Source organism: Oncorhynchus keta, chromosome 8, assembly GCF_023373465.1.
Source record: "Oncorhynchus keta strain PuntledgeMale-10-30-2019 chromosome 8, Oket_V2, whole genome shotgun sequence".
Taxonomy (NCBI): Eukaryota; Metazoa; Chordata; class Actinopteri; order Salmoniformes; family Salmonidae; genus Oncorhynchus; species Oncorhynchus keta.
This window is the reverse complement of record NC_068428.1, coordinates 19,679,023-19,692,573: the sequence shown is the minus strand read 5'-3', so window position 1 is coordinate 19,692,573 and position 13,551 is coordinate 19,679,023. Positions and strand designations below refer to the sequence as shown.

The 13,551-nt window shown below is 42.3% G+C and overlaps 1 protein-coding gene and 1 long non-coding RNA gene across 14 annotated transcripts; one reads left to right on the top strand and one right to left on the bottom strand.

Moving 5' to 3' along the window:
• The first annotated feature begins 5,975 nt into the window (after nucleotides 1–5,975).
• LOC127931360 (uncharacterized) lies at nucleotides 5,976–8,079 on the top strand. 12 transcript variants are annotated; one of them, XR_008140809.1, is made up of 5 exons: nucleotides 5,976–6,707; nucleotides 6,882–6,979; nucleotides 7,105–7,300; nucleotides 7,347–7,444; nucleotides 7,505–7,650. It is a non-coding gene; the product is annotated as an uncharacterized LOC127931360 (long non-coding RNA). The 12 variants fall into 12 exon arrangements; XR_008140808.1 differs by having other exon boundaries at nucleotides 7,056–7,300; XR_008140806.1 differs by having other exon boundaries at nucleotides 5,976–6,756; nucleotides 6,882–6,930; nucleotides 7,056–7,300.
• A 740-nt stretch (nucleotides 8,080–8,819) lies between these two features.
• On the bottom strand, nucleotides 8,820–11,720 carry LOC118386609 (leucine-rich repeat-containing protein 15-like). 2 transcript variants are annotated; one of them, XM_052523758.1, is made up of 4 exons: nucleotides 11,552–11,720; nucleotides 11,116–11,304; nucleotides 10,123–10,821; nucleotides 8,820–9,019 (listed from the first exon to the last, which is right to left on the bottom strand). In XM_052523758.1, the coding sequence occupies exons 2-4, from the start codon at nucleotides 11,297–11,299 to the stop codon at nucleotides 8,829–8,831; spliced, it is 1,074 nt and encodes a 357-aa protein (XP_052379718.1). In that variant the 5' UTR covers nucleotides 11,300–11,304; nucleotides 11,552–11,720; the 3' UTR covers nucleotides 8,820–8,828. The 2 variants fall into 2 exon arrangements, with proteins under 2 accessions (XP_052379718.1, XP_035630190.1); XM_035774297.2 differs by having other exon boundaries at nucleotides 11,116–11,301.
• Nucleotides 11,721–13,551: the final 1,831 nt, after the last annotated feature.

The window sequence follows — 13,551 nt, the reverse complement described above, 5'->3', positions numbered from 1 at the left end:
TTCTACATGGAATCCAAAAAGGGTTATACCTGGAACCAAAAAGGGTTCTCTTATGGGACAGCGAAATAACACTTTTGGATCCATTTTTTTCTAAGAGTGTAGAGGGGACCTCTAAACAATAGATAAGCATGTCAGATAAGCATGTTATTCAACCGTGTTTGTCCTATAAAGGTTTGAAATGACCTCACAAACCCTTTTGATGTTAAACATGTTTCCTCACCACAGTTGACTGGTTTATTTGACTTCATATTATAGTGTTGTATGTCCCACCACTTCAACAATGATTTTGATTTTGACAATGATTATCCAATGCATGTACATATTTATTAGAGGTAGTTGAAGGAAGGTTAAACAACTGACAGCCAGCTATGCAGGAGAAGCATAAAAAAGCAACCCTGCCATTGGAGTCGCAACCATACGTAAGGGTTTCCATGGTAACAATGTGGAAAATGGGATGCAACAGAAGCATCTTGTACAGAAGGATTTGCAGCACAGTGTGATGTGTCTCTTGTGTTCTTGGGTGAAGAAATGTACAGCTTTGAATGCAAGTGCGCCTTTGGCTACAATGTGACAACACCAGATTCTGTTTGACACCTCTAGTTTGTTATGGGGTTGAGAGTAAACCACCTCATAAAGCTTTATGTTCTAGATTCAATGTGTCACAGTGATTTGGAGCAGTAGCTCCTTTGGATTTAAAGTGGAACTGACAGCTTTTTAGCAACATGAAATCTTATTCAAATCTGTTCATATGCATCCCCAGGAAGAATGTGAAACTTTACATTTTCTGACAAGCGAGCACTTAGACATGGTCATTTTCACATTTTCATATATTCATGGAATGTTTGGGAATGGCGTATAGTAAGCAATTTGTGAAAATTCTGCAAAATAAATAGCTAGCTACATAAATGGATATGCTAGCCCAGGAGTGTCAAAATCAATCAGTGCATGGGCCATATTGAAAAAACACAACAAATTTGCAGGACAGACATATTATTATTATTTTTTAGGTGAAACTGTGACCCAAACAGGCCATTGTTCTGTTAGAAGAAATATCACCCGTTATAATGTCCACTGATGTCCACTGATGCTGTATGCAGTATTTTAACATATTAAAACGTAAGAAGAGATCAATAATATACAGTGACCCTAAGGTATTTAAGAACTCCAAATAAGAAAAATGTAGCTATAGGTTGTTGTAACATAAACAGTTGAAATCGGAAGTTTACATACACCTTAGCCAAGTACGTTTAATCTCAGGTTTTCACAATTCCTGACATTTCATCCTAGTAAAAATTCCCTGTCTTAGGTCAGTTAGGATCACCACTTCATTTTAAAAATGTGAAATGTCAGAATAATAGTAGAGAGAATGATTTATTTCAGCTTTTATTTCTTTCATCACATTCCAAGTGGGTCAGAAGTTTACATACACTCAATTAGTATTTAGTAACATTGCTTTTATATTGTTTAACTTGGGTCAAAATATTTTGGGTAGCCTTCCACAAGCTTCCCACAATAAATTGGGTGAATTTTGGACAATTCCTCCTGACAGAGCTGGTGTAACTGAGTCAGATTTGTAGGCCTCCTTGCTCGCACACGCTTTTTCAGTTTTGCCACATATTTTCTATGGGATTGAGGTCAAGGCTTTGTGATGGCCACTCCAATACTTTGACTTTGTTGTCCTTAAGCCATTTTGCCACAACTTTGGAAGTATGCTTGGGTTCATTGTCCATTTGGAAGACCCATTTGCGACCAAGCTTTAACTTCCTGACTGATGTCTTGAGATGTTGCTTCAATATATCCACATAATTTTCATCCCTCATGATGCCATCTATTTTGTGAAGTGCACCAGTCCCTCCTGTAGAAGAGCACCCCCACAACATGATGCTGACACCCCCATGCTTCACGGTTGGGATGGTGTTCTTCGACTTGCAAGCCTCCCCCTTTTTCCTACAAACATAAAGATGGTCATTATGGCCAAACAGTTATATTTTTGCTTCATCAGACCAGAGGACAATTCTCCAAAAAGTGTGATCTTTGTCCCCATGTGCAGGTGCAATTCTTAGTCTGGCTTTTTTATTGCAGTTTTGGTGAAGTGGCTTCTTCCTTGCTGAGTGGCCTTTCAGGTTATGTCAATATAGGACTTGTTTTACTGTGGTCCTTTGCTGTTGTTCTGGGATTGATTTGCACCTTTAGCACCAAAGTACGTTCATCTCTAGGAGACAGAACTTATCTCCTTCCTCAGCGGCTGCGTTGTCCCATGGTGGTTATACTTGCGTACTATTGTTTGTACAGATGAACGTGGCACCTTCAGACGTTTGGAAATTGCTCCCAAGGATGAACCAGACTTGTGGAGGTCTACTATTTTTTTCTGAGGTTTTGGCTGATTTATTTGGATTTTCCCATGATGTCAAGCAAAAAGGCACTGAGTGTGAAGGTAGGTATTGAAATATATCCACAGGTACACCTCCAATTGACTCAAATGTCAATTAGCCTATCAGAAACTTCAAAAGCCATGACATAATTTTCTGGAATCTTCCAAGCTGTTTAAAGGCATAGTCAACTTTGTGTATGTAAACTTCTGACCCACTGGAATTGTGATACAGTGAGTTATAAGTGAAATAATCTGTCTGTAAACAATTGTTGGAAATATTACTTGTGTCATGTACAAAGTAGATGTTTTTTGGTTATTCATTGTCAATATTTAAAAACCGAAGCCGGACTGCAACATTTTAGTAGTGTAGCTAGAACTGTGGCATTTGTACACTTTCCCTCTGCTGCATGCTATAAACAAGACCCACAAAGCAGTGCAATTGTAGTTGAATTCATCGATGGAAAATCATCAAGCTGTAATTTCATAAGTTAATGACTCAACTGTTGACTTATTTATACTTGCTTGTGTAACCTATTCGGCCCACGGGCCTTGTGTTTGGCATATGTGCGCTAGCCTATTAGTCACATTATGACTGACTTATTGCCCTCGCTAGTTCATCCATTTTTGTAAAAAATATTGAGTCATTGAAACTGAAACAGCGCATCCCGAATGGGTGGAGGCAGCAAGCAGTGTGCCAGGTCAGCTGTGATTTACAATCTGATAGCAATATTTGTTGGACTACCAAGAAATGTATTGGTGAATTATATTATTCATACATTGAACTGCATCCATCTATTCTGTCAGCAATGTGCTACTGTACGTCATGGAACGTTGAGTCAAATAGAACCTATTTTTAAAGCAAACCTCTTATAAAATTGGTTTTGAAGCATAAACTGGGAATGTTATATATTTTACTGATTTTATGATTGTCTGTTTGTTTCATATCTGCAAAGTAGTTAAAACGCCTGTCAGATCCACACTAAACAAGCTGTAAGTTCAAAGTAGTTAAAACGCTGTCAGATCCACTTTAAACAAGCTGTAATTTCAAAAATAGTGGATCGTTTGTCTGACTTCTGATCAAACCCCTTTGTATTTTTTTCGAAAGACTTATATAACCAGTGGCCATAGCCATCTACACGTATGAAATATTTACTCTACTGCACCATATATTGGTGATTATAAACTGGGTGGTTCGAGCCCTGAATGCTGATTGGCTGACAGCTGTGATATATCAGACCGTATACCACAGGTATGACAAAACATTTATTTTTACTGCTCTAATTATGTTGTTAACCAGTTTATAATAGCAATAAGGCATCTCGGGGGTTTGTGGTATATGGTCAATATACCACATCTAGCCACTGGGCAAAACTGCTCCAGCTCCTTCAAGTTGGATGGGTTCCGCTGGTGTACAGCAATCTTTAAGTCATACCACATATTCTCAATTGGATTGAGGTCTGGGCTTTGACTAGGCCATTCCAAGACATTTAAATGTTTCCCCTCAAACCACTCGAGTGTTGCTTTAGCAGTATGCTTAGGGTCATTGTCCTGCTGGAAGGTGAAACTCCGTCCCAGTCTCAAATCTGTGGAAGACTGAAACAGGTTTCCTCAAACATTTCCCTGTATTTAGCGCATGATTCCTTCGATTCTGACCAGTTTCCCAGGATGAAAAACATCCTCACAGCATGATGCTGCCACCACTATGCTTCACTGTAGGGATGATATTCTCGGGGTGATGACCAGTGTTGGGTTTGCACCAGACATAGCATTTTCCTTGTTAAAACCTTAATATCATTATAACACCCCCTTTCTTTTTCTTATTGCTTTTGTTCCACCGAGCATGGTAAGACTGGCCTCCTGTTGAGTGAATTTTAAAAGAAATTAAACATTTGTCTCATCTGACAAGATCTTCCATATGTTTGGGGAGTCTCCCACATGCCTTTTGACGAACACCAAACGTGTTTGCTTATTTATTTATTTTAAGCAATGGCTTTTTTCTGGACACTCTTCCTTAAAGCCCAGCTCTGTGGAGTGTACGGCTTAGTGGTCCTATGGACAGATACGCCAATCACCGCTGTGGAGCTTTGCAGCTCCTTCAGGGTTATCTTTGGTCTCTTTGTTGCCTCTCTGATTAATGCCCTCCTTGCCTGGTCCCTGAGTTTTGGTGGGCGGCTCTCTCTTGGCAGGTTTGTTGTGGTGCCATATTCTTTCCATTCTTTTAGAATGGTGCTCCGTGGGATGTTCAAAGTTTCTGATATTTTTTATAACCCAACCCTGACCTGTACTTCCCCACAACTTTGTCCCTGACCTGTTTGGAGAGCTCCTTGGTCTTCATGGTGCCGCTTGATTGATGGTGGCCTTTGTTTAGTGGTGTTGGAGACTCTGGGGCCTTTCAGAACAGGTGTATATATACTGAGATCATGTGACAGATCATGTAACACTTAGATTGCACACATGTGGACTTTATTTAACTAATTATGTGATTTCTGAAGGTAATTGGTTGCACCAGATCTTATTTAGGGGCTTCGTAGCAAAGGGGGTGAATACATATGCACACACCACTCTTCCATTTTTTTTATTATTATTTTTTTTAAACAAGTCATTTTTTTTCATTTCACTTCAACAATTTAGACTATTTTGTATGTCCATTACCTGAATTCCAAATAAAAATCTATTTACATTTCAGGATGTAATGCAACAAAATAGGAAAAACACTAAGGGGGATGAATACTTTTGCAAGGCACTGTATTTCTGCTCTTGATTATGTTACCGATTATATCCTATGCCAAAATGTGGAGCATGTGGTTTGAATTGGTCAGGTGAGTATGCATCAATAGTCAGCTTACCTGTTGGCTCCTGGCTAGCAGGGTTTTCCAACTGTTCCTTCCAACACCATCTGCTGGTTTACTCTATCAGCATTGTGAGATGATGAACAACCAGGATTCAGCCATAGATGCATTTGAAGCTAGTTAATTACATTTATTTCTCATTTCTTATGCATCACTGTTCATAATTTGTCTGTTTTTGGTTGTCATTTTCTATACCAATGCAGGTGATGCAAAAATACTTTGATGAACAGTATAATTCTGAGCTGTAGAATGCCAGTTACATAATAGCCTATTTTCACAATGTACTATAGGGCTGCTGTACCACTACCTTATGTTGTTGCTGCTAATACATAAAGGCAGCCATTTAAAGGTAAAGCTGTTTAGCTCAGTTTGAAACAGAACTGTGCCATGGCGGAGGGCCTGCCTGGACGCTCAGGTCTGTGCTGCCTCAGCAGCCTGTCTGACTCTGGAATGTGGAGGTGGAACGATGATTTCTATGGAAGCTTATTCAGCTGTAACAATCCAATGAGGAATTCCTTCTCAGGTGGTGATGGGAGTTGCAACGAGGACGTTTTAACCTACTTTCCCTCTTTGAAGCAGCACTGCTCTCCATAAAAATGGATGGAGCGGAAAATAGAGGCCTTTTCAGAACTTCTGAAAAATGTTGCAATTGGAAGAAAGGCTTGAATAACTCATGACGTGTGAAATAATGTGTATAAACAAGAACCACTGCAGTACAGTCACTGTGAGTGATGACATGCTGTTCATTACACAGTTGCCTTTATTTCAAAATGAATGTACAGTCTGTAATCAATTAGACTACAGACTGAGTTAATGCTGTTTTAGGATTGTACGAGTGCAATAGCATATGTTTCACTCAATGGAAACAATGAGATATTGTATATTTAGATTAGGAGATCAACTGACAACAATCTACAGTGACAAGCTCAGAAACATAGGCAAATCGTCAAAGATATCACACTAATAAGCATAAAATGATTGCATATCTGTTGAATAATATAATTGCCTTATATACTGTACATATTGTGTCATGAAAATAAGCTTATGTTATAGGTTTATCAGCATAGGATATTACTGTAAAGAAAAGCTAGAAATACATTTACTTCAGATAATATAAAATACACAAGATTAAGAAACTAAAACAGGAGCACAGATGAATGAGCTATTACAGAGGATATTACAGAAGCATGTTTCTCAGCGCGCCTCAATAATAGCAAGTTTAACGAAGATGTCAATTGTATGTTTGGGGTTGATGGAAAGTAGAACACCACAATTACAGAAAGCTCAGGGCAAGCTATTAAATATCCCTTTTTTATATATCCCTCTTCTTTCTCTTTCTGTGATACTGTTATAATATCTCTGGCTTATGGTTGGAATGTAATAGCTAACTGTACAGTTGTCAGTTGTCATGGCTAGTGTGGGTGTTGCACAATGACAGGTCATTCTGTGGCTGGGCCATGGCTAGTGTGGGTGTTGCACAATGGCAGGTCATTCTGTGGCTGGGCCATGGCTAGTGTGGGTGTTGCACAATGACAGGTCATTCTGTGGCTGGGCCATGGCTAGTGTGGGTGTTGCACAATGACAGATCATTCTGTGGCTGGGCCATGGCTGCACAATGACAGGTCATTCTGTGTGGGCCATGGGGTGTTGCACAATGACAGATCATTCTGTGGCTGGGCCATGGCTAGTGTGGGTGTTGCACAATGACAGGTCATTCTGTGGCTGGGCCATGGCTAGTGTGGGTGTTGCACAATGACAGGTCATTCTGTGGCTAGTGTGGGTGGGCAATGACAGGTCATGGCTGGGCCATGGCTGTGGGTGTTGCACAATGACAGGTCATTCTGTGGCTGGGCCATGGCTAGTGTGGGTGTTGCACAATGGCAGGTCATTCTGTGGCTGGGCCATGGCTAGTGTGGGTGTTGCACAATGACAGATCATTCTGTGGCTGGGCCATGGCTAGTGTGGGTGTTGCACAATGACAGGTCATTCTGTGGCTGGGCCATGGCTAGTGTGGGTGTTGCACAATGGCAGGTCATTCTGTGGCTGGGCCATGGCTAGTGTGGGTGTTGCACAATGACAGGTCATTCTGTGGCTGGGAGTGTGGGTGTTGCACAATGACAGGTCAGGTCATTCTGTGGCTGGGCCATGGCTAGTGTGGGTGTTGCACAATGGCAGGTCATTCTGTGGCTGGGCCATGGCTAGTGTGGGTGTTGCACAATGGCAGGTCATTCTGTGGCTGGGCCATGGCTGGCTGGGCCATGGTGTGGGTGTTGCACAATGACAGGTCATTCTGTGGCTGGGCCATGGCTAGTGTGGGTGTTGCACAATGGCAGGTCATTCTGTGGCTGGGCCATGGCTAGTGTGGGTGTTGCACAATGGCAGGTCATTCTGTGGCTGGGCCATGGCTAGTGTGGGTGTTGCACAATGACAGGTCATTCTGTGGCTGGGCCATGGCTAGTGTGGGTGTTACACAGTAATAGGTAACAGTGTTGTTGGACGATGGTTGCAGTACACTCTTTGAAAAAATGGTGCTAAGTAGAACCATGTAGGGTTCTTCAGTTTGTCCCCATAAGGGAACTCTTTTTGGTGAGGGTTCTCCCTGTATAGCCCTTTATGTAGGGTTCTTCATAGATCCCCCTGTTTGGTTTTACCTTGAACCCTATATGAAAGGTTCTGCCTACAACCCTCTATGAATGGTTCTACCAATAACCACTTTATCATCTAAAGGTTCTTCCTAGAACCCTCTTTGAAGAGTTCTACAGAGAATCCTTTTATCTTTGGAGGGTTCTTCCTAGAACCCTCTACAAATGGTCCCACCAGCCTTATTAGCCTTCAAAATTGTATTATTTATGACAATACATTACAAATATCATATAGCCTTTCTTTCAGAGTTATACCCTAACACAATTGTGTTAGGAAACTCCTAGTTTACAGGCAACACCAGGCCTGCAAGTCACATTATGCTGGCTTGCAAAGTGATGTTTAATTCCTATTGGAATCCAGCCAGAGTTAGGATAAACAACAAGTGGAATTCTTTATCACCCTCAACCAGCATTTAAAATGACTGACTGCCAGGGTAGCGAAGATAGAATACTGAGACCACCTCAATCATCTAAACTGGAACAACCATCTCAGTAACAGGTGAAATAAATAACTACAGACAGATTGGATTTGTTTAGAAAAATGTGTAGCATCAAATATATCAATCAATCAATGCACATGCAAAAACACAGATATTAAAAAAACAATACTGAAAATCCCCCTGCAATAGAGAATGGTGGGATATATGATACAGTATATGATTCTATGTATAACTGCCTTCCAAAGAATAATCAAATAACCCTTTCTTCCAAAAACAGTTATTATTATGCTTTTAAAGGTTCTAGGTAGAACCCTTTGCCTCACAAAGAACCATTGTCTTCACAAATAACCCTTTTGGAACCTTTTTTTCTAAGAGTTTAGGTGTTATACAGAAATGAAATGGGTAACTGTTGTATAACAGGTGACTCTGTAGCAGGACCGTGGCTAATGCAGGATGCTGGAGTAGAGTAAAGGTTGGTTTGGCTTCAGTCTTGGCAGCACGTTGTAAGGGTTGGCGTGTCTTCAGTCTAGGCCCGGCAGCGCAGATTCTGGTCTTTGAGGCTATTGAGGGCTTTGTCACGGTAACCTGCTGGGGCAACACACCTCAGGGACTCCAAAGGGGAGAGGTTGGCCTTGGTCTGGGACATCCAGCGCACCAGGTTGTTGATGTTGCAGTCACACGTCCAGGGGTTGTCATGGAGATACACCTCCTTCAGGCCTGGTAGGAGGTAGAGCAGAATCACAGTCAGATTAGATGATCTTTCATCTTTCTGCATTATCCAAATGGATATGACGTTGCATTACCAAATGTAACTTAAAGGCCCAGTGCAGTCAGAAACTTAATGTGTCTGCGTTTTATATACTGGTAACAAAATGATGGACACACTTGAGTAAGTGTGTCCACACACAGGTGTGGTTCCTGAGTTAATTAAGCAATTAACATCCCATCATGCTTAGGGTTATGTATAAAAATGCTGGGCAGGCCATTATTTTGGCTACCATCCTATGCCCCCAAAGGATGACAATTCCCCCATCCACAGGGCACGAATGGTCAATGAATAGTTTGATGAGCATGAAAACGATGTAGATCATATGCCATGGCCGTCTCAGTCACCACATCTCAACCCAATTGAACACTTGGGAGATTGTGGAATAGTGCCTGAGACTGCATTTTCCACCACCATCAACAAACACCAAATTATGGAATTTCTCGTGAAAAAATGGTGTTGCATCCCTCCAATAGAGTTGTAGACACTTATACAATCAATGCCAAGGTGCATTGAAGCTGTTCTGACTCAACACCCTATTAAGACACTTTATGTTTGTGTTTCCTTTATTTTGGCAGTTGCCTGTATATTTCCACACTATGAGGTAGGAACAATACTATGAAATTGTGAAAATGATCATAATGCCCTTTTATTGTAAGAGCTGTTTCAGCCTGTTTTGGTGGGATGGAGTTTTGGTCTTCCATGATGACATCACCATGCACTAAAGGAGTTAATAGACCAATAAGAAAGAGAGTTCCAAACCTCTCTGCTAATGACAGCACATTTTTTTCAGGTTTCACCTCCAGCACTCAGACCACTCTTAGCAAAATTATTGCTTGAGAAGCTATTTTTGTTTCTTTTTTACCCTTTTAATTGAAAACAATGACAGTAAGCTACTTTATTGTTACCCAGATATGGTTTGATATTGAGATAAAAATGGGTGCATTGTACCTTTGTCTATCTATGGTACACATGAAGAACACATGACAAATCATATTTATTTCACAAATTTAAAAAAGGCATAGAATAGTTTGGTGAACAGTCAGTCTCTTACCAGACAGCTGGGTGAACATGCTTCCATCCACAGTCTTCAGCCTGTTCCCACTGAGGGCCAGCTGGGAAAGCTTGGGTGTGTGTCTGAACAGGTCCTGGGGCAGCCTCTCCAGCTCATTGTTCCTGAGGTAGAGCTCCTGCAGGTTGGACAAGCCCTCCAGAGTGGCTGAGGTCAGCGTGGACAGCAGGTTGTTATCCAGCACCAGCATCTCCAAGGAGGCCAGAGGTTTGAAGGCCCCAGCCGGGATACTCTTTAGGCTGTTGTTGTCCAGGTTGAGGAACAGCAACTCCGTCAAGCCCACAAAGCCCTTTGTGGAGATTCTCTGGATGCGGTTGAGGGCCAGGTCCAGGACCTTGAGGGCGATCAGAGGCTTGAAGGCATTGGAAGGAAGGGCAGTCAGAGAGTTGAGAGGCAGGTCCAGGTCTGAGAGGTTCCTCATGCCAGTGAACATGTCTGGTTTGACACTGGAAATCTGGTTCTGGCCCAGCATGAGGAAGCGGAGGTTGAGCAGGTCCTGGAAGCCCTTCAGGGGGAGTTTGTTGATCTGATTCCCATACAGGTTGAGCAGCATCAGCCTCCGGGCTCCAGAGAAGGCCTGGGGGTGTATTGATTTGATGACGTTGCGTTCCAAGTTGATGCTTTCGATCTTGGGGATGGGTTTCAGAACGTTTGGCGGGAGGTCTACCATTCTGTTCTCGCCTGGGACATCGACCACAGAAATAGTATGAGAAAGAAATCACAACAGAAAATGGTAAGACCAGCCTATTTCTTATGGTTATGTCAATAAAAGAGCCTATCGATTCCGAGACAGACAGCTGGCACATACTTTAAAAAGTTTATATTTAGTTCCAGAATATTGGCAAAACACCATCAGGGGGCATATTGATCACAAAGTTCTACATTTCAATGAAAGATTCAGTTTAATCCTTGAGGCTATTTTCAACAAAGATTGCGGGAAGGGGTTTTTCCCACAATTGCAAACAATGGACTCACCCATTTTAAGAATCCAGGAATCCGGGGGCAGTTTGGAGGGGAACTTCCTCATCCCCTTCTTGTGGCAGTTGACCTCTGACCTTTCAGGGCTGGTTTGCTTGGTGCATTTACATACATCGGGACAATTCTCTACAGCCTCTGCCACACAGAGCACCAGCACCGCTAAGCAGGCTACCAGCTGCATGCCTACTACCCCCACAGGGAAAAGAAAGTATTCAGCACTTGCAGAGTGATTAAGTTTGAAGATTTAGTTTGTGTTGGAAGGATGATTAGAAATTCAATTTAAGATAATCCCATTGAAATTAGACGATAGTTTTAAGAATGAACATCTTGCAGACACGCTCTAAAAAATATCCAAGTGCAGAGTGAACGGCTACACACCTACAGTTTATGTTACCTAGAAGAGACCGATCAATATTTTCTCATCAGCACATACCTGAACAGTTGGTGCAACTTGTTGGAGTATAAACCGCTTCTTTAAGACGTCTACTTTGTTTTGCCTCTCAAAGTGAGTGTCAGATTTTCTTAAGCTGGCTGTTCGGCTGTCGTGTAACTACCTGCTAGTCAGAGTGAATTAGCCCAGACGTCTGCCCAGCAGCCAGCCTGTAAACCTACCAACTCAGCACATCTACAATGTCACAGTCCCTGGAGAAAAATGGCATTCACAGATTATGGATGTGAGCCACCTCACACAAACGGAGATGTCTCCGCCAAGTGAACTCCCCCATGGCCCAGAGGAGTGCATGGGGGCGTGTGAGAAAACATACATCCCAGTCACTATGTGCCAGTGAGTGTGTGTGCCAGTGCATTTGTATTTGTGTGCATGTTTGCATTTGTGCGTGGGTGTGTGTGTTTGAGAAGAGTCATGGGCCTAGCGTAAAGTGTGTTTGACTTGGCCTGGGAGCCAAGAGGAGTGATATACAAAATACGCACAGAGTGATGTCATGGAGCTTCTGGGGTGTCAAAGACATAGAGAGAGGATGGTGGGTATCTCAGAAGGCATGGCTCCCCGCCACCCTGACAGCGTCATGGAGATTATACTGAGGTTATGTGACTCGTGAGGAGCCCAGCAGCATCACACAAACAGAAAATGAGTCACTCTCTCAACTGTAATTCCTTATGAGGGGAGAGAGGATAGGAGCCATCACCTATGTCACTCTCTGATACATAGGGCCCAGTGCTGATAGAGAGGGGGGGGGGGAGCAGCAGTAGAGCAGCTTAATCAGCTGTGTAGTGCAAGGGCAAAAAACTAAACATGCACCCGGGGGGGGGGGTGCTCCCCCCTCCCTCAGCACTGGGACCTGTGTATCAGAGAGTGACATGGGTGATGGCTCATGAGGGAATCAGGCCCGAGTTTGGGAAACCCTGAGAGAGAGAGAGAGAGAGAGAGAGAGAGAGAGAGAGAGAGGCCAAGCTCCCTCAGTAGTGATGAGGGATTACAGAGACACATGTTAAGAAAAGCTTCAGATTGACATGTCTGCTGACTGAGACGATATTATTGTATGATAAGGATGAAGCTCTTTTCAAGCCTGGCCAACAACAACACAAGCCATCTGCGGCAGCATAATTATTTTGTTCTGACTGAAGGCTCAGATAAGCAGTCACACCACTCAGCTCTTCTTCACTGGAGGAGAGAGAGAAGCCCAGCTAACACACTGAGTTTTGCGGAACACACAATAACTTTTACTGCAATATGATGTCATTCACAAACTCTACTCAACTCAATGTGGTGGGCTGGGCAATCACTTGGCATGGCTGAAATCAACGCCTGAAGTATCCCAATCACAGCCAATTCTGATCAAATGCTGTTTCTATTAAGTGGTCCGCCTCTGTTTCTAGTGCATACTGATAGGAGTAAGATGTTAACAGCCATGTGTAACGTCTTGTAAAAGCGTAGATGTGAGAAGTCTCTATTGAACTGAAAGCTAGCTGTCTTTACATCCAATTAATGGAGTGGCATTGATTTCTCTCCCATTTCTTCGTTGCTCTAATAGCCAGCTCCATATAAAGTATCAAGTACTCTGACTATATTTCTTCTCCACTGCACACCTGTAGGCTCTAATGCACACATAATAATGCCTTCTGTGTGGATACAGCCACACTTCAAACATCTCAGAAAATGATTGTTTTCACTGCTGGCTTCAGCTTGAGGGTTTAACCAACCAGATTTCACAATAGCAATTCTTAAAACATTTGTCTTTGTCATCTTGCTCATGACTTTGTCGCAGTGCCCTTAAGGTTCTGTTCAAGTTTTACTTTGTAAAATAAATCATTGTTTGTTCATGGTTTTATTATAGATTGCCCTAAACCCCTTTGTGTCTCTAAGGTAATGCCATCCTTCACACTATCTCTGAGAGAGCTCTGCTCTCTTACAAACTACAGTGAAAAGTGGTTTGTCACAAAACGCAATACATAATAAAGAACATTGTCTCAGCA